The 20,391-nt window shown below is 42.1% G+C and overlaps 1 protein-coding gene across 1 annotated transcript in view; it reads right to left on the bottom strand.

The window, feature by feature from the left end:
• Window positions 1-15,289, bottom strand: part of LOC122670126 (RWD domain-containing protein 1-like) — a 43,202-nt gene extending 27,913 nt beyond the window's left edge. Inside the window, exons 1-6 of the mRNA XM_043867094.1 lie at window positions 15,276-15,289; window positions 14,907-14,972; window positions 14,722-14,789; window positions 12,279-12,315; window positions 12,049-12,118; window positions 11,232-11,289 (exon numbers count right to left, since the gene is read on the bottom strand). Coding sequence (XP_043723029.1) covers window positions 11,232-11,289; window positions 12,049-12,118; window positions 12,279-12,315; window positions 14,722-14,789; window positions 14,907-14,972; window positions 15,276-15,288 — 312 coding nt within the window. The 5' untranslated portion in view covers window position 15,289. The remainder of the gene's footprint in view (window positions 1-11,231; window positions 11,290-12,048; window positions 12,119-12,278; window positions 12,316-14,721; window positions 14,790-14,906; window positions 14,973-15,275) is intronic.
• Between the last annotated feature and the right edge of the window lie 5,102 nt (window positions 15,290-20,391).

Genomic DNA, 20,391 nt, shown 5'->3' with positions numbered 1-20,391 from the left:
TTCACTTGTTATTACTGTCAAGACAAGGGACACATTGCTAGGGACTGCCCACACAAGAAGAAGCCTCTCAACGTGGCTGAAAAAGAAGAAGTTCAGGTGAAGATGAAGACCAAGGCGGCACTCATATTCATGCACTCCCTCCTGATGATGATGCTGATTATTTTGATGATGATGACTCACGAGGTGTTCATATGGTACTTCAAGAGGCTGCTGCCCAGCCAGCATTCCAGCCTTCTTCATTCGTCAAAGAGCTGTTGTCCGCATACAAGCTTGAACCATCCGTTGAAGATAAGCTGAAGAAACTTGTTCCTGATTTGGAAGACCATTCGGTGATCTCCAGCCATTCATTGGAGATGAATGATTTCAAGACGGGGAGAGTTGATGCAGCTCCAAGAAGGAAGAAGAAGAAGAAGAGGCCTTGAACTTAGGGTTTGAATAGGGAGCCATAGATTAGGATTTATTATTTTCCATACTTAGTTTATTTTCTTGATTTAGATTGAACCGGTTTAGAATTGGTTGCATCCAATTGGTTCAATGGGTCTAATTTAAGTGAAGTGTTCCTATTGGTTAACAGAGTAAAGATCACACAAACAACATCCTTGGTCAATTGAATGTGGATTCAGCCCAAAATCCCCATTAGAAATTCTGTTCTCTGCATTTCTGGGGCTGCTGTGCATCTCTGGTCGATGTCCCAGTTGATTGGTTCATCAACCAGAGAGTGCAAATTCAGTTTTTAAAACACTACCATCTCAGGTTGGTGTCTCAGTTGATTGGTTCACCAACCAGAGAATAATTATATCAATTTTTAGAGCACTGCCATCTCAAGTTGATGTCCCGGTTGACTGCCTCATCAACCTGAGATGTTGTTTCACTTGTAAACACACCCTAGACCCTGTCCAACTTTACCACGGCCTATTGGCTAATATGGAATCTACTTTAAATTAGTTGTTTTTAAGTTAGATTCTTTTATTTTAAGTTAGTAGGGGTAGTTAGGACATTTACTGTTTTAATTTAATTAAGTTTGATTAGAACTCTCCCTTCCACGATTTTAGAAGGAAGAGACATTAAGTTGTACTCATGGTATAAAATCTCACGAAATATCGGCGATATATCGCCATATTTCGTGAATCTCGATATGTCCGAGATACGAAACACTTCCGAAACATAAAAATACAATATCTCGTCGATATATCGTGATATATTGTAAAAGTGACAAATAGTGTCACATTAAGAGCCTTATAATTCCATATTTCGCAGCTCTTGGTCGATATTTCGACCGAGAGCTGCTGAAATTCAAATTTTCTCTCTTCTTCCTCCCTTCCAAGCCTCATCCAAGCATTGTTGAAGCTCCTTGTCGCCGGGAAGACGTCGGAGGGTCATCTAAGCTCATCATCCAAGCCTATTTTCATTATTTAAGGTAAATTCTATTTCTCTAAAACTATTTTTTTTAAAAAAAATTTGTACAAATGTTGTTGGATGTTGATGATATTAAGATATGTTAGACACCGGAGGCCGATCTACACCTCACGGTGTCGAAATTTTTTCCCATATGTATTTTTTTATTTTTTTCTGGTTTTAAAAATTCATTTTCCTACAACTAAAATAGGAAATAATTAGGGGTAATATGACTTAGATGGTAATGAATTAAATATATGTTAGACACCAATGGCCAATCTACGGCTTCACAGTGTCGGATTTATTTTTCTGCTCTTAAATAATTCTTTTAATTTTCGAAAATTAAGAAAAATATATAAAAAATTAAAAAAACAGAAATAAATAAGGAAAAATATGAGTTTTAAGTTTAAAAAATAATGAAAAAATATGAAAGTTATTTCTATATGTTTTGAGATGCATTACATGTATATTATGTTTACTAATTTTTGGTTTTGTTGTGTTAGGTCAATACTTATATTAACATTATATATAAAAAATTGATTTTAATTATGTGAAAAATATAAGGGTTAGGGGAAAAATATTAAATAACTATACAAGTGTATTAGTAATCTAAAAGTGTCAATTGAAGTGCATCTACATTAAGTTTTTTAATTATTTGTGTTACTTACATTGCAAGAAACAAGTATCATTATGGCGGATCGTGATAGACAACGTGCGAAGGGCAAGCAAAAGGTGGGGAAAGTAGTCAACAAAGGGGGCGGAGGGAACAAAGAGAACAGAGGGAACAAGAGAGACCAGCCAGCCAGCATAGGGGTGACATTGCATGGTTACATGGTACTCCCATTGATGGGGATAAGAGAAAATCTATATGTAACTATTGTCACATGCAATTTATGGGAGGTGGGTCCAGTAGACTTAAACAACATCCATCGGAGGATCTAAAGATGTTGTAGGTTGTCATATGGTCCCTCTCAAGTAGCCAGGGAGATTGGTGATAGTTTGAGGGGAAGAAAGAAGAGGAAGGCTGACAAGCAAAGGATAAGAGAACAACTTGAGGATACAGTGAGGAGTTCGATGGGAGGAGGAAGACGATACAATGATGATGATGATGATGATGATGATGATGACATCATGCACTGATGACATACAAACAGCAGAGGAGGCTAGGGATTTTAGGCGGACTGTTTCAAGGAGCGAGTAAGTTTTCAAGATGATCACAGAGACAAAGAGTAGGGGGTAGTGGAGGAGCCGGCGTCTGGAGGTCCTAGAACTTTGAATCCTTTTAAAAGATCACAAAGTGTGAGGGCAACCCCAACACCTCTACCAGCATCAGATACCACCATCAACATCCGATCCTAAATTGCATAAGAAGAAAGGAAGCAGTCAACCCAGAATCAAAGGAGCATGCAAGGGGATGAAGGGATTGGTTAAAGAATCAATAGCTAAGTGGATGTTATACCATACCATCCCAACAAACACTGCACAAGGCCCCCATTATGATACCATGATAGGTACCATTGCAGAGGCTGGCCCAGGATTCAAGGGCCCCACCCCATATGAGGTAATGAATGTTTATCTACCTCAACAAAAGAGTGAGATTGATGAGTACATTAGTGAGATGAGGAATATGTGGGAGACATATGGGGTGACTATAATGGCAGATGGATGGACTGGGCCTACAAGAAAGTCCATCATCAATTTCATGGTTTATTGTGATGGGAGGATAGTGCTCCTCAAATCTGTGGATGCATCCAAAGAGATAAAGGATGCAAAATATATTTACTGATTGTTAAAGGAAGTAGTGGAAAAAGATGTGGGTATTGAGAATGTTGTCCAGATTGTAACAACAATGGAAGTAACTTCAAGCCGCCGGTGAGAAGATGATGAACAATAGTAAGTACTGGCTCTTCGGACTCCTTGTGCAGCCCATTGCATTGACTTAATGCTAAAAGATATGGGAAAGTTAAAGTTGGTGAAGACTGTGATTGAAAGTGCAAGACAAGTCACCAACTTTGTATACAACCACTCTTATGCACTCAATCTATTGAGGGAAAAATGTGGGGGTGACTTGGTTAGGCCTGGCATCACAAGATTTGCCACCAACTACATTGCTCTCAAAAGCATTGAGACAAAGAAGGCCGGGCTGAGAAGCATGTTTGCTTCTGAGGAGTGGTTTGAATGGAAGGGTTCCAAGACTGCAAATGGGAGGGAAGCACAAACAACGATGTCATCTGAGGACTTCTGGACCAAACTAAGCAAAGTGGTGAAAGTTTTAGAGCCAGTAGTTAAAGTTCTACACGTTGCTGACTCCGCTCTGAAGGGCCCAACCATGCCAGTCCTATATGCTGCAATAGACTTGATGAAAGATAGTGTCTATAGTGTGGCTCCTCGCAGTAGCAAACACTTCTTAGATATCATAAATGCTCGCTGGGAGAATCAACTTATGCATCCACTGCATAAGGCTGGTGAGTAAATTTGTTTTATGTTTACTAATTCATAGTATTATTATTTACTAATTACCTATGCATTTAACAATACCTCTATTCTATATGTCATATTTCAGATACTACTTGAACCCTAAGTATCAATATAACAATAGGCTTGGGTTGGAAACTCAACTTATTGATGCTGTGAAACAAGTAGTGAAGAAGTTGGAGCCAGATGGTGCACTACAAGCAATTTGCAACAATGAAGTGAGTTCATTTGGAAACTCAACTTATTCATGCTTTCAAATAAGTAGTGAAGAAGTACTTACTAATTTTCCACATGGGTGTAGATCAAGGTATTTAGGGATGCATTGGGAAGTTTTGGAACCGAGGTGCGATCTAGGCGAGCACGTGGTGATCTTGTAATTCTTTTAAGTTTTAAATTACATATGTATTGAAATTTGAAAGTTGAAAGTTGAAACAACATTTGACACATGTCTTTTTGTTGTAAACTTGTAATGCAAGAATGGTGGGTGTTGTATGGGGAATCGGCTGAAAACTTAAGAAGAATAGCAATTAAAGTCCTTGCCCAAACATGTTCTGCATCTGGTTGTGAGAGGAACTGGAGTACCTTTGCACTCATCCACTCCAAGAGGCGCAACAGATTGGGGTCTCAACGTTTATCTGACATGGTGTATGTGTACTACAACTTGAGGCTGAAACTGCAACACATACGCATGGGACATGTGGGACAGAGGGGCACCATTGATCTAGCTGACATCTTTCAAGTTGACTCAGACGATGAGGACCCTATTGTGGATTGGGTGAGGGATAGAGGTGAGCCAGTGTTGGATGAGGAGGGAGGTAGGCCCGACCCCATGATAGCTTCTGAGATTGGTGCTGATGTGGACGAGTATATGGCTGACGAGGGTCAGATACATGCAAGGGAAGCCTCACCCATACCATTCCAGCCCACTGGTGGCAATGTTGCTGATGATGAAGACTGGTCTAAGTCCTCAAATGATGATGATGATGATGGTGATGATGGTGATGCTGGTGGTGGTGATGGTGATGCTGGTGGTGGTAATGCTGGTGGTGGTGATGTTGGTGGTGGTGATGCTGGTGAAGAATTTGACAGCATGCGAGAGCGTTATGTGGTAGGCCAGGAGGCCCAGGATACGGCACCTGTAGAGCCACTCCGATTCACTGGAGAGACAGTTTGATCATGCCACACAAGATACGGACCACGGAGCACGTGCCCCCGCACCCCCACCCTCGAGAGGCCCCCTATATACATACAACAGGAAGCGTAGGGGTCGACAAACACAGTTGCAACCTGATCACATGGACATTGATAACCTATCTAGCTCTGTTGGTGGTTTGAGTATGGGTGATAGGGAGGGAGGACCGACTGGACATTGGCGTGCCCCATCTTTTGACGCACATGCCACTCCATTGGCATCGGATTATGGTGCATCACAACCTTACGGTGGATATGGATATGGATCATCATCATATGGGCGCTTTAGGAGGGTAGGGGACTATGACTACCGATCCCATCCCAGGGACATCTGATCATCTTTTGTAGATAACATCTTTGCATACCCTAGCGGACCTAGCTACCAACCTCACCAGCCATACATGCAGCCAATGCCATCGCCTCTTGCGCCGGCGCCAACATCATATCACAGTGGATCATCTTCTTCACGGATCGGATCGATTGGTAACCCTAGTTTATATCCTAGGATAGGTTACCTACGATGATGTTGATGATTCCATTTACGTGACACTTGTGGATGACTACACTCGTTTCTTCTCCGATTCTATACCGTGGTCCACATATGTCCTTCAAACAGAGAGCAATGGACGTCGACTCAGGCGAGGCATGAGTGGGATTGATCCAGGGAGGCACAAAGAACTACTATTAGCAGTTTAGCACTTGTAATTTGTAACTTAAGTTGTGATTTCATTAATCTATGTGTATTTAACTATTTATACATTAGGGTCGGCGACCATATGTCAATCAAGGGTGCAAGCCCAAAACACCAATTTGAATTCACATTTTTACAATTTTATGGTTTAAATGTGTTTATTAAGCTTAAATAAGGCTGTCCATGAAGTTTCAGGCCTAGATATGGCCAAATACCCCCCGAGATGGACCCCCGAAATATTGCAGAAAAAATGCAATATTTCGGGCATATTTCGCGATATCTCGGATATTTCGGATATCTCGGTAGGCCCGAGATACCGATATATCGCGAGATATAGTACTATGGTTGTACTAGGATTTGGCTTAGACCTTTATTATAAATAAAGTAGATCGTGGAGGGCTCCCCCACAGATTATTTGAATTTAAAAAACAGATTTCGTGGCTGCCATTGCTGCTGTTCCTTGCTCCCCTGTGTGAATGTGCATCCTTGTGGACTTCAAGGTGGAAGGGTGGGTGGATTCCTGCGACTCTTTACGCCGTGACTGCTGGGAGGATCTCTCTTCGAAGGTGGTTTCATCCAAGGAATTAAGTATCGGAGCGTATCGTATCGTCTCGGCCGATATGTCTCGGTATCGGTTGTGGCCGAGACGAGACAGGTCAAGACGTATCTTTTTTTTTTTAAATGTAAATGTCTCGAATGTATCGGTATGTATCGATCGATACGATACGGTCGATACGTATCGATACAGACGAGACATGATTTAAACCATTATTTTATTATTTTTTAAATAACGATACGTATCGGCAACTTAAAAACCACATGGGCCCAAGTCTTCTCAGAACAGAAAACTTGAGCAGGAGCAGGCTGGCGAAAAAAAAACAATTCCAGCTTTGAGAAACCCATCAAAAAACATCTTTAAACTTGGTTTTTGCCAAAGATTTGTTGAGGGCTTTGATTCCTTTGCCAAAAACGATCCTAAAGGAGGTGAAATCTCATCATTTGCTGCATCTAACAGCCCACATTAAAAATCAAAAGGTGTTCTTGAAGGGAAAGGTAGGTTTTTTGAAAAAAACTTGATTCTTTTGTTTAAATCTTTGATTTTTGGTATTTTTTTTGCTATGATTCAAAGGGAATATGTTAAACTAACTTAGTATCGCATTCTTTGCATACATTTACAAAGATTTGAGTTCAAAATACATGTTTCTTTGCATTTTTTACCCAAAACCGAAAATTGCTTCTTTAAAATGATTTTTTTTTTTTTTTTTCTTCTAAAATTTAAAACAAATGCTAATGTATATAATATATGTACTATATTATGTATAGATCTATCACATTCCAAGAAGATTATATATTTACCCTAAAATCTATCACAATAGTCACTCCTATTGTTGAAGACCCTTACAGACATGACTTTGATACACCCCGACATTCTTCATGGCAATAGAGTGACTCTACATGTAAGAAATTTCATCTTTTAATCTTTTATAACAATTTCAATGTGCCGCACTTGTCTGGTTATTGATTATTCACAATTCTTAGTATATATGCATGATATATGACACAAATTGCTTGTTTATATTGTTTTTATTATCCAAAAGTGTATTTCCATGTGTATTTTGATCATTTTCATGCGTTTCTGCACCGGTCGATACGTATCTCCGATACGATACGATACGTCTCTTAAAATCGCCCGACCGATACGATACCCGATACCGATACTTAAATCCTTGGTTTCATCCTTCAAACATTCAAGCTACTACCGGGGGATTCCAGTGTGAGTTTGAATTTTAATTTTCTGTTTTTATCTTTCCTTCCCTTCCCCATTCGATCCCCTTTTCTTTTTCTGTTTTATTTTCATAAACCCTAAGAGGATCTCAGCTCTGTCCAGATCTGTTTACCCATCAGAAATCATCCAAACTTTGACCACAGCCTCCCCTCACAGTCCCCTAAACTCGATCCTAAGCCCAGCCCTATCCATCATCTAAACCCTAGCTTTAGTGATTTCCCTAATTTCTAAAAATCCGAAACCCTAACCCTAATTCTACAGGAATTTTAAACTGAACCAAATCCTGTTTTTTTTATATCATAATAGTACCCTAAACCTGCATATTAAAACCACATAAGACCCATTCCCAAATTCCCATCCTAAACCCTAGAATTAACCTAAAACCTAGGCTGTCCATGTGAACCAGCAGCCCCTTTTGCTATTTATTCTGTTATCTGGCTCCTAGTAGGTCTCCTACCTATCTAGGACTACATTATTGGGTCCACGAGATCTGGAGAATATCTTTTCAAATTCTTCTCTCACAAGCTGTCCATAGGGCCCACACGATTTGATCATTATCTTCTCCTTAAGTGCTGGTCAATATCTCATAATGTGCTGGAAATAACTGCTCGATATAATAGGAAAATATCTCCTACAAATCAGCAATCTTGATTGCAATTAAATATCCCAAATATAACTGATCGACTCCTACTTTATTTCTGGAAATAAATCCCTTTTACGCTGCTGGAAGATATTATCTTCAAATTTGGAGAATCCCCCACAAAATATGCTGGATCGATGGAGAGAAATCAACTGGACAGATGGCCTTCTTAGCTGGTTCGATGAAGATAAAAATCTGGGCAGATTTCTGCCATCGATCTACATCATGCATATTTACTTATTAATTTTTTAAGTTCTTTAGTTCTTCTCGACTCCAGTATGTGTTGCTCTTTGTAACAGTATCAATCCTAATAAACAAGCAAAAGAGGATGAAGAAGAAGAAGAACCAAAGGGAGAAAGGAGAGAAAACAAGAGAGAGAGAGAGCGAGAAAGAGACTAGAAGAGTCTCGGCTAGTTAGAATACCTAGCCAATACTCATTATTATGCATATAAATAGTTAACATGTGTGCAATTACAAATAAGAACATGACTTAAACCAACTAATTATAACTCTATCCATAACTCACTACATACTACCAAAGATACCCTTGGAATAGTGGTAACACCTAATAACATTTAACACTCTTCATTTGCAAGAAATTATCAAACATTCTATGGCCCTTTTCACCATAACCTCTCCAATCTTTATACAAAAATTTCACAACAACCATTCCTAATCTTTGTTCTACTCACTTACGGTGATTCTGCTTGTTAGGCACTTGGGTCTCATCCTCAAAAGCTAGCCTTTGAGGATGAGACCCAAGTTTATAACAAGTCGAATCAGAGCAGGGGCGTGGAAACTCCCGTTTGGCTGAGGATTCTCGGGTTTGATCTCAGGCTCCACGTCAGCTCCCGCATGGAGGGGGAGATTGTTGGGATATCCACGCATAAGGCAGAAAAAATAGTCCCACATCGGATATGAATGGGGATGTGGGTGGGTTAATAGGTACTTGAGCACCCTCTCCTTAACAGCTAGCTTTTGAGGATGAGACCCATTGTTGAGAATTGGTGTCTTGACTCCTTGAGGACATTGTTACTTATGCCCTTACTGTAGGTACAGGTGACCCATCTTCCTACCAGGATGCTATAAATAATGAGCAAGGTGATAAATGGATGACAGCTATAATGGACGAAATGGAGGCTCTACAAAAGAACAAGACTTGGGAGATCGTTCAAAAACCCAAAGGAAGAAAAATCATTGGGTGTAACTTGTAAGTGGGTCTTTCGTAAGAAAGAGGCAGCGTCGGAGAAGGAGCGTGAAAGATTTAAGGCCAGACTTGTAGCCAAGGGCTATGTACAGAAGGAGGGGGTGGATTACAATGAAATATTCTCTCCAGTGGTGAAGCACACTTCTATTCGAGTATTACTTACTTTGGTAGCTATGTTTGATTTTGAGCTTGAACAACTTGATATAAAGACAGCTTTTCTTCATGAGGACTTGGAGGAACAAATTTACATGGAGCAACCTGAAGGTTTCAAGGTGCAGGGAAAAGAAGATCATGTTTGTCTGCTTAAGAGGTCGCTCTATGGTCTTAAGCAATCTCCTAGGCAGTGGTACAAGCACTTTGACTCCTACATGGTGCAGATTGGCTACACAAGAAGTGAGTATGACTGTTGTGTGTATTATAAAGTGTCAGGTGATAATTCTATTATTCTTTTGATGCTTTATAAAGTCAATGTTGTTAGTCGATACATGAGTAATCCAAGGAAGGAGCATTGGAATGCAATTAAGTGGATCTTCAGATATTTGAGCAAGACTACTGGTTTGGGTATTATGTTCAGTGGTAAGGGAAGTTCCACAGAGCTGGCAGGATATGTAGATTCTGATTATATCGGTGACTTAGACAGAAGGAGGTCTACAACAGGTTATATGTTTACATTAGCTGGTGGACCCATCTCGTGGAGGGCGATGCTTCAGTCTACATTTGCATTGTCCACTACAGAGGCAGAGTACATGGCAGTGGTTGAGGCAGCCACAGAAGGAGTTTGGTTGACTGGATTGGTTCGTGAGTTGGGGTTGGAGCAAGGAGGTACGATGCGACACTGTGACAGTCAGAGTGCCATCCATCTTACAAAGAATCAGGTGTTTCATGCAAGGACAAAGCATATTCATGTGAGATTTCATAAGATCAGGGAGCTTGTCTCAGAAGGCAGTATTCACTTGAGGAAGATTCATACAGATAGCAATCCTGTAGATATGTTTACCAAACCGGTTACCATAGAGAAGTTCGAGCACTGCTTGGACTTGATCAACAACACTCAGTGTTGATAGAGTGATGGGTGCACCCCGGATGTTTGTTGGGTGTGGTGCTGTATCTTTCTTTCGGAAGGTACAGGAGGAGATGGAGGCATCTACAACTTATCTTCAAGGTGGCGGGTCAGAATTCAAGCCAAGATGGAGATTGTTGGGTATTTCAGTAAATTTCCTGTATAGGGTTTCGCTATAAACCTGTAGCGAGAACTCTTTCTCTGTAATGCAAATCTGAGAGAGGCATGAGGAATGAGCAGCTGTAACCCTATTCTCCATTGATAGTGAAACAGATCTCATCTCACCGTGGACGTAGGCAACCTTGCCGAACCACGTAAATCCTTGTGCGCATCATGTGATTGTGTTTGCGTTTTTCCATTCTTCTCTGCATCGTGTTCGGTTTTACACTGCTAACATGAACCATTCCCTAGCTAACACGTTATGCTTCTTTGTTTTGCACCTGCGTCACTTTGCCTATAATAAACCTAGCCTTTTTCTTCCCTATCATGTTTTCCTACAGTGCTAACACGTTATGCTTCTCTGTTTTGCACCTGCATCACTTTGCCTAAAATAAACCTAGCCTTTTTCTTCCCTATCATGCTTTCCTATCAAAACCTAACCAATTCCGCCAACAAACCCCCATTCCAAAGAGCCCATAAATCCATGATATAAATCCATACAGATCATGCTACATTATGTAATTTCCTAGAAACCTTGGTGGCAGATAGGAATATAAGCATAAACAAAATAATGTATCAAAAGAAATTACAAAAATCAAATCAAAGTAAAATTCTTGAGAAAATAACCTCTTGCTCAAGCTTTGCTTTCAAAATTTTACAATCCTCTGACTGTATCCCTCGTATACTGCACAACATATCAACCATCAAAAATTAGGAAATACAACATCATTTAGACCAGCTCAAGCATATTGTGAGGAATCAATACAAATAGATAAAAGAGAGCATTTATATATGCATATGGGGTTAAGTCCATGTAAGAGCCCCACAAACCAATGAACCATTGGTAAGTTGTATATTTCAGGATTTATGGATTAGTAGCTTTTGAGCTGCATAACCACCTCTTGCATGATGATGAAGGATAAAATTACAAGTACCAGTCCAAGAAGAAACTGTAAAAATTAAGGCCATTCTCTGAAAGGTATATGATGCAGTGGCATCAATGGTGGCTTTGAAAATTAGCCAAGTCACTTCCAGAAAATGTAAACATTTGTGACCAGATTGGGTTAAATTTCCATTCAAGTCTGTAAATTTGTGATCATATGTTACGGTTTCAATTCTGGAGTCTCTATCCAGAAATTACTTTTTATTATATTCCCCAATTCTCGTAGTTTAAGCTGCTCAGAATTTGTCATTGAATTGGGCCAATTGGCTGCAGATCCTTTGGAGGTCTATTAACCCTGCCTGCAATGTATCAGTATAGTCATTTAAGACTAAGTTTACACATCTCTGATAGATATGAAATATAAATGATAAAGAATGTTAATATTGTTCGACTATGAATAAAAATATTCATTTGACTGATAGAAGTGAAGAGAGATGGCAATAGAATATAGAAAAGATGTTTTACACAACAATTTTTAGACAAGATAATGCGTTCACCTACCTTTTCACATTCAGATATGGTGGTTCATCTGGATATTTTTCAGTATGTGAGAAAATTACAGCCAATTGAACTGCAACAAAAATTAACAGATATCAACTCATGTAAAGAGAAGATCTAGGAGGTACAACTACCAGATTAAGCTTCCACAAGAAAGGAAGTCAGAGATGTTATTATGTTGGATTTTCTCATATTGAAAACTATAGAACCTCCAATTAGCTAAATTGCGATACCTGGAGTGGTTGTTGATTCATCTGCATCATCATCATCCTGTAGAACGGAAACATAAATCTCAGATCATGTAGAACACCCTGAACAAGAGGTAACCCTGAATTTAAATGACTAACTAGCAACTATTAGCACGTAATCTTCCCCAACTGCCCACAAACAGAAATATTTCAATTGTTATCCTCCCTACCAACTTTGACTGTCAACCCTCCACCACCACACTCCTGCTATAATATGACCATGACGCATGTTACCAGAAGCAGATAGCAATTCATATAACATATGTGAGCCAAAAAAAGAGTTATTTAACAAAAATAAAACAAAGGGAAAATTACACTGCCACCCCCTGAGGTTTGTATTAAATACAGAGCAACCCCTTGTGTTTCTAAATTATACAGCCACACCCCCTGAGGTTTGGTTAGTTGTTACAGACAGCCCCACTCCGTTATATCATTTCCGTTAAGTGGTACGGTGTTGATAATTCATGACTTAAAATGACTAATATACCCCTAACTGCTTATTTTTATTTTTTTTTAATTTTACCCTTGAAATAGACTTAGAGGGACCCACCCCATCACCATCCCTCCTTCTTCTTCTTCTTCTTCTTCTTCTTCTCTGCAACCCCACTCGTCCCACCACCTGCTGCAACCCAACCCACCTGCCCCTACCCCCTGCAACCTAACACCACCACCACCACCACACCCCACCCTCCCTTCCCTCTCCCTTTGTTCCTTCCTCGTCTACAACTCTCCGGCCCTCTCAAATTCAGAGTTTCTCGTCTTTAACGAATCAGAGACTCTCTCTAACTGAGTCCCCTCTTCCCGTAGCAGAAATTTCAAACAGAGACGTGAAGGGTCTGCTGGTTTGATGTACTCTGCGATTTCACAAATTTTATTTGGTCAAGAAGATTTGCCCTAAAAAGGAAAGGGAAAATTGAAAAAGTTTGTTGTCTCTTCTGGTTTAGTGAGGTAAGAAATGCAGACGGCGACACAGCTCTTATCCAGATTCATCATCCCTATTCTTCAAGACTCATCTCTAAGGTCCATCTCAAATGCCAAAATCCAACCTTCCGGATTGTCCTCAGATTTATCTCTCGTAGCCTGTCAAAAGGTTTTTTTCAGAACCAACAGCACCAGCAGATCTGAGACAGTCCTTGCACCTTTTGACACCTACGAATTGCCCAAACCCCAAATCTCAAAGCTCATTACCATGTACCCATCATTGCTCTTTGCTGATCCTGACAATACCTTACAACCCAAATTAAAATTTTTCTCTAACATGGGGATTTCAGGCCCTAATCTTGCAAATATCCTCTGCAGGACCCGAGCATTTTGGATTGCACCTTGGAAGACCATGTCATCCCTTTGGTCAACTTCCTTAGATCGACCAGATTTGCATTTCTTACTAACGTACGCCGTGTCGCCGTCTGCTAAAAACCCCGACCAGTCGGAGACTCTCGAACTGAGTCCCCTCTTCCCGTAGCAAAAATTCCTCCCTTGCAGATCACCGGAGAAGACAGTGGAATTTCTGGAGAAGAAAGAGGGTTTTGTACATAAGGGTAAAAGGGTAAAGTTGGAATTTCCCATTGAGTATTAACAGGATATTAGAAGAGGGCAAAGTTGGTATTTAAAATGTATTATTTAACACCGTCCACTCAAGGGGTATGGCTGTATAATTTAGAATCACAGGGGGTCGCTCTGTATTTAGTACAAACCTCAGGGGGTGGCAGTGTAATTTACCCTAAAACAAACTCATGCTACAAGATTCCAAGGACATGGAGACATCTGACAGTCAAAAAAAATTCCTAGCCAAAAGCTATAACTTGATTATACCACATGAAATGCTTTCCCCCCCCTTCTTTTTTCTTTTTAAATTTAGAAGAGATTTCATCAACAATATATGCTTTAGAGCAAGGCAGATTGAGCATAGAGTACAATAATCAAGTCAACCTATAATTAGAGCATTCCCGCTCAAATAAAGATCTTTTAAATCTATAGTTTTTGAATTCTTTGCAGAAAAATGACAAACAAAAGTGCAAGCTACTTATCAAAAAAGAGAACTGCAGACTAACACTAACAGCTTCCTAACCCAAGTTCCAGAAAGTTTCACAACATACAATAGGCTCCTTTATAATCAGTGTTTGACAAACAAATAATCTCTAATATTCATAATACTTTGAGGAGCCAAGTTGGGTCCATGGTCCATAATTAAATAAACTATTAAGTGGCAATTAGGTTAAGTGAGGTGAGTGCAAGTGAAATAAAATCGACAAATTTTTTCCTTCCTACCAAACACCCAATTGAAATGTTTTCTCTTCCTTTTCGAATTTCATTTTACCTTACTTTACCAATGAAATTTTATTCAAGTTTACTTCACTTCTAACCAAATGGGGACTTAGTAAAGCTCTGTGCATAAAAGATCTTGTTTCAATCAGAAAGATTTCCGTACCTGGGGAGATAGAATAATTTGGAAGCAACGATTTGATGTATTGAGCCCACTCTCATGAGAGGCAATTTCTGCCATTGAACAACTCAGAGAAAACAGTCTTTTTGTTTATATGGCTGGAGGGAAAACCTTAAATAATAAATAAATAACAACATAAACAATAAATCCAGCCCAGCAATGATGCAAACCTTTGAAGTCATCCATAAGTATGGCTTGCAATGCTTCAAGTTCCATCTCCTGCTCTTGAGCGTAGTCTGTAGGAAACTGTTTGTAAGAATGATGACGGCGTAATTGTAAACAAAAATCATTTGCAAAAAATGTTGTTTTATCGAATAAAAACATTCTGTAAATCAAAATCCTATAAAAAAAATGTAACCTCCTGTACCATTTCTATCATAAAGCAAATGAACATGCACTATGCCCACGGAAATCACTAGAAATATTTTAGACCAATAAAAATCAAAACTTTGAAAATACCTGCAAGTTGAAATCCTTAGATATCAAAGAACCGATAAGAAAGAAAAAAAAAAACCAGAAGCAATCAGATAATCACACACTTTGAGATTCCATAATCTTTACATCATAAGTTTTAAATTTTTTCCCTCTCCTCGCAATGACTGATACACCGAAGCTAACAAACCGACAACTGGTGGAGATAGTATCAAAGAGACAAATTCCACTATATTAAACGTAAAAAATTGAACTTTTTGCAGAATTGCAGCTCCTGGGTATCTGCTTTTTTTCCCAAGAATCAAATTTATCAATCATAAACACCGTAAAAACTACAACAACATCAAATCACACCAATAAAAACCCAGAAGTTCATTATTGGTTCAAGGCATGTTTACCGACCAGGAAAAAAAGACGGGAATCTTAGAGAGAAACATGATCATTGTAAAGTATAACGGCTACAGTAACAGAAAACGAGCAATCCGAAAATAACATGCAGAAACATAAGGGAATTGGAATCAGAGAACACAATATGACCAAAAGGTAGTAAAGACTGTGAATCTACCAGTCATGGTGGGCTCCTGCAAAGAGAATTCTTGATCTCCTCTCTATGCTTCTTCCCCTCTTCTTTGTAACTCACTGATAAGCGAGTAGCAGAAGCACCCACTGGTGAAAGCAAACCTCAGCTACTTCTTCTAGTTTGGATTTTGGAAGGGTAACTTCTCGCCCAGACTCCCACAGCGAGATCGTTTTGAACCTTTGTTTTGTCTTTTTTCCCGTGATCGAGAGAGAGACCTGCGGAACTACCGTGTCCAGCATTAACCATATACGGTGATCACGACCGTCCATTGCAGATGTTCCACGAGCAGAGACCGGTTGTACACTTGTACACCACAAATCATTCCGGCCCAGTCCACTAACCCGCCCAAAACCGGTCTGATCACTAATGAGGAAAAGAATGTTAGTACCTGATCACGTGGGGCTTGCGGCTCCTGCGCCTAGACATAGGGCTGCACAAAATGATTGTCATGTCCCAATGGAAAGGCAGAAATCACTGAGGGTGCGGTGGCCATTTCACGTTGTTGCATCAAGAAATCGTCGAGCGGTCCTGCGAGTGCCGTCACCTGCAAGTGGACCAAGGGGTCAACAGAAAGAACCGGTGTGGTTCCGGTCTAGGGCTCTCCAATGCCAAAGTTAGATCTCCTGAGCAAATAGATGAATAGTGATTATTCAGTATGAGTTTAGCTGTCCCTTTAAGGGTGGTGTACCTTTCCTTTTATAGTAGTGTATGGCGGTGTGGAGAGTCCCAGTTTGATGGCGAGTGTGTCGTTGAGTGGATAAAGGCCCTGGGTAGTAGGGCTCTATCCCGATTGGTCATCTCCCTGAGGGAGGGAGTGTCCTGGTGGTATCAAGATCCTTGGCGGATAGATACTCGCGTTTGATGATAACGTCATTGGTGCTTGAATCCGTCTGGGTGACGTGACCTCTAACCGGTGGCCCAGAGTCCTGGTGGTGGCATAAGTCTATAGTGACACGATTGGGTCATAGATGAGCGGTCTCGGTGTCCGTGTACATCACGTTTGCATCCACGATGCCGCACCTGGGTGTGAGGCCATGCCTGGGTGAGGCCGCGCCTGGGTGAGGCCGCACCTGGGTGAGGCCGCGCCTGGGTGAGGTCGGCGCCTGGGTGAGGCCTCCGCCTTTGTGAGGCCATCCCTGGGTGAGGTCGGCGCCTAGGTGAGGCCGCCGCCTTGGTGAGGCCGTGCCTGGGTGAGGCCGACGCCTAGGTGCAGGCCGCACCTGGGTGGGACCCCTGGTTGGTTCTCCTTGGTTCTGGAGCGGGTCGCTTTGTGACACGTGGCAGCCGCTGACTGGTTCGGTGAATCCTTGATGTATCATTTGCCCCCTAGTCTCTTGAGATAGGATGTCCAAGAGAGTAGATGCCTTTATGTAGTGAGGGGTCCACTACGAATGAACTTTCTTTGTGGGGCTTGCCTGTAAATCTGTTAGTGAGGTAGGAGAAGTTCGAGGTTCAAACCTTTCCTCCTACACTTTTCCTTCTTCTTTTTTGCTTTGTTTTTTGTAGATATATGTCCCTCTCCTTCACTTTCTCTTCTTTCACTTCTCATTTTTCTTTCTTACTTTTTGTCTCCCATTTTGCTCTTCTTTAATTTCTCCTTTGCATTCCACTTTTTATCTTTTGTCCTCTTTTTGGTGCCCACCATGTGCTTGTCTTTGGGTCACCTAGACTAGTATCCATTTTGCTTGATTTTGGGTCCTTGTGTTTGCTTTGTGCTCACTTGGTGCCTTGTTTACTTGGAGGGCTTGAGTGGTGCTTGGCTTAAGTGCCTTGCCTCTGGTGGTCTCTGTCACTTAATCGTGCCAGTGGTGTGGCCGCATGGTCGTGTGCCTGCCTCCCCATACGATCGCCTTCCCCCTGAGGTAAGTTCGACCCCTTCTCTTTCTTTTTCTTTTCTTTTTTTTTTATGCAGGGCTGCGCCTAGGTGAGGCCGCGCTTATGGGTCGTGAGGCCGCGCCTGGGTCGCCGCGCTTGTGGGGCGTGGGGCCGTGCCTGGGGTAGCCGCGCCTACGGGCGTGAGGCCGCTGGGTCACCGCGCCTGGGTCACCGCCGCCTATGGGTGTGAGGCAGCGCCTGGGATGGCTGTGCTTGTGGGTGTGAGGCCGTGCCTATGGTGGCCGCGGCGTGGGTGTGATGGACCCTCATGCTTCTCCACTCTCCTTCTTCTTGTCTGTGATGGATCTGCTGTTTATACTTTGCAGGTGGTCTTCATTTCATTTTTCTTGCTAGCTTCTTGTCTGGGAGATCGTTGCTCTGAGCAAGTAGCTAGTCTGCTTCATTATTTGTCCATGTCATCACCTAATGACTCTGATCCGATTGCGGTCGTGGTTGGATCCCTTGAGGAGTCTTCTTCGGGGTCATCTTCCCTCGCGGATACTTCTTCTTCTTTGCCTTCCCCTGTTGCTAGTGAAGGGGAGGAGGAGGTTTCTGGAGATTCCACCCCTAGTAGGGGTCGTAGGGCCTCCAGAGCTTCTATTTCTGTTGGTGACCTTAGAAGTAAGTTGGCTCTCATTCCTAGCGTCTTGACTTCTTCGGACTTGGCGGTTCGTATTCTGGAGAAGACCCGTGATTATGACTTCTCAAGGTTCCCTGAGGTCACTACGCTGCTACCTGAGACTGCCGTAGCGGCTCGTGTCTCTCCTGAGGATGATGTTGTGGTGACAGAGGTGGGTGCGGTCTTATCAGAGGAGAGTGTTACTCGTCCGGTTGAGGCTGATATGATGTCTCCTTCTGGATCAGAGGCTACTCTTCCACTAGATGCCCCCTGATTTTATAGATGTTCTTTCTGGATGTTGATTTTTTGGATGATAACTTTTGGATTGTGATGCTTGGTTTTGTATGTACTTGACTCTTTCTTTAGATGTTGATATGATTTTGATCCTTGTCGCTTTGATATTTATCTATGCAATCTCATGTAGTTGGCGGTCCATAGGGATGCCTTGTCTCAGTGGTCCCCGGACCTTAGTGGAATGACGCCTCAGTGGTGGCATAAAGCCTCAATGGTGGCATAATGCCTTAGGCATGAAGCCTCAATGGTGGCATAACGTCTTAAGCATGAAGCCTCAATGGTGGCATAATGCCTTAGGCCTGAAGCCTCAATGGTGGCATAACGCCTTAGGCACAGAACTTCAGTGGTGACATAAAGCTTTAGGCATGAAGCCTCAGAGGTGGCATAAAGCCTTAGGCATGAAGCCTCAGTGGTGGCATAAAGCCTTAGGCATGAAGCCTAATGGGTGGCATAACGCCTTAGGCATGAAGCCTCAGTGGTGGCATAAAGCCTTAGGCATGAAGCCTAATGGGTGGCATAACGCCTTAGGCATAGAGCCTCAGTGGTGGCGTAAAGCCCTAGGCATGAAGCCTCAGAGGTGGCATAAAGCCTTAGGCATGAAGCCTCAATGGTGGCATAAAGCCTTAGGCATGAAGCCTCAGGGGTGGCATAAAGCCTTAGGCATGAAGCCTCAATGGTGGCATAAAGCCTTAGGCATGAAGCCTCAGGGGTGGCATAAAGCCTTAGGCATGAAGCCTCAGGGGTGGCATAAAGCCTTAGGCATGAAGCCTCAGAGGTGGCATAAAGCCTTAGGCATGAAGCCTCAGGGGTGGCATAAAGCCTTAGGCATGAAGCCTCAGAGGTGGCATAAAGCCTTAGGCATGAAGCCTCAGGGGTGGCATGAAGCCTCAGTGGTGGCATAAAGCCTTAGGCATGAAGCCTCAGAGGTGGCATAAAGCCTTAGGCATGAAGCCTCAGGGGTGGCATAAAGCCTTAGGCATGAAGCCTCAATGGTGGCATAAAGCCTTAGGCATGAAGCCTCAGGGGTGGCATAACGCTTTAGGCATGAAGCCTAAGTTGAGTAGTAGAAGAACCCGAGTATTCTCGAAATTTTTTTCAATTCATCCTTGAAACTGTAATGCCATCTACTGCTACTGTTGGTGGTGCCAAACTCCGCTGTTGTTACTTCTGCTGATAGTAATTCTTCAAGTGTAGTGAGTTCTAGGTGCAGTCTACATTCTTGCCCTCGGAAGTCTTCAAGCGGTAGGTCCCTGGACGTATCTGCTTGGAGACTATGTAAGGTCCTTCCCAATTTGTTGATAACTTCCTTTCTTTTCTTGGCTGTGATGCACTTGCCCTCCGTAGGATTAGATCTCCCTGGTGGAATAGCCTTTTCTTGACTCTGGCATTATAGTACCTGGCAGTATGTTGTTGGTAGGCGACGTTCCTTAGTAGTGCTCTCTCACGGACCTCATCTATAAAGTCTAGGTTCGTCCGTAGTCCGTCGATATAGGTACGTTCGTTGAAGTGCAGAACCCTATGGGACATGGCGCAGACCTCTACTGGCGCCAATGCTTCAGTGCCATATGCTAGGCGGAATGGGCTCTCTCCTGTGGGTGTCCGTACTATAGTTCGGTATGCCCACAGAACGCTTGGTAGCTCTTCGACCCATTTCCCTTTGGCTCCCTCTAGCCTTTTCTTGACTCCTTCCAGCAGTGTTCTGTTGGTGACCTCCACCTGACCATTGGCCTGTGGGTATGCTACCGATACAGGCCGATAGTCGATGTTGTAGCTGTGACAGAATGCATGGAATTTGGGGTTGTTGAATTATTTGTCGTTGTCTGAGACGAGGATCTGTGGTACCCTAAACCTGTAG

This window comes from Telopea speciosissima, chromosome 7, assembly GCF_018873765.1.
Source record: "Telopea speciosissima isolate NSW1024214 ecotype Mountain lineage chromosome 7, Tspe_v1, whole genome shotgun sequence".
Classification (NCBI taxonomy): domain Eukaryota; kingdom Viridiplantae; phylum Streptophyta; class Magnoliopsida; order Proteales; family Proteaceae; genus Telopea; species Telopea speciosissima.
This window is presented reverse-complemented; position numbering and strand designations above follow the sequence as displayed.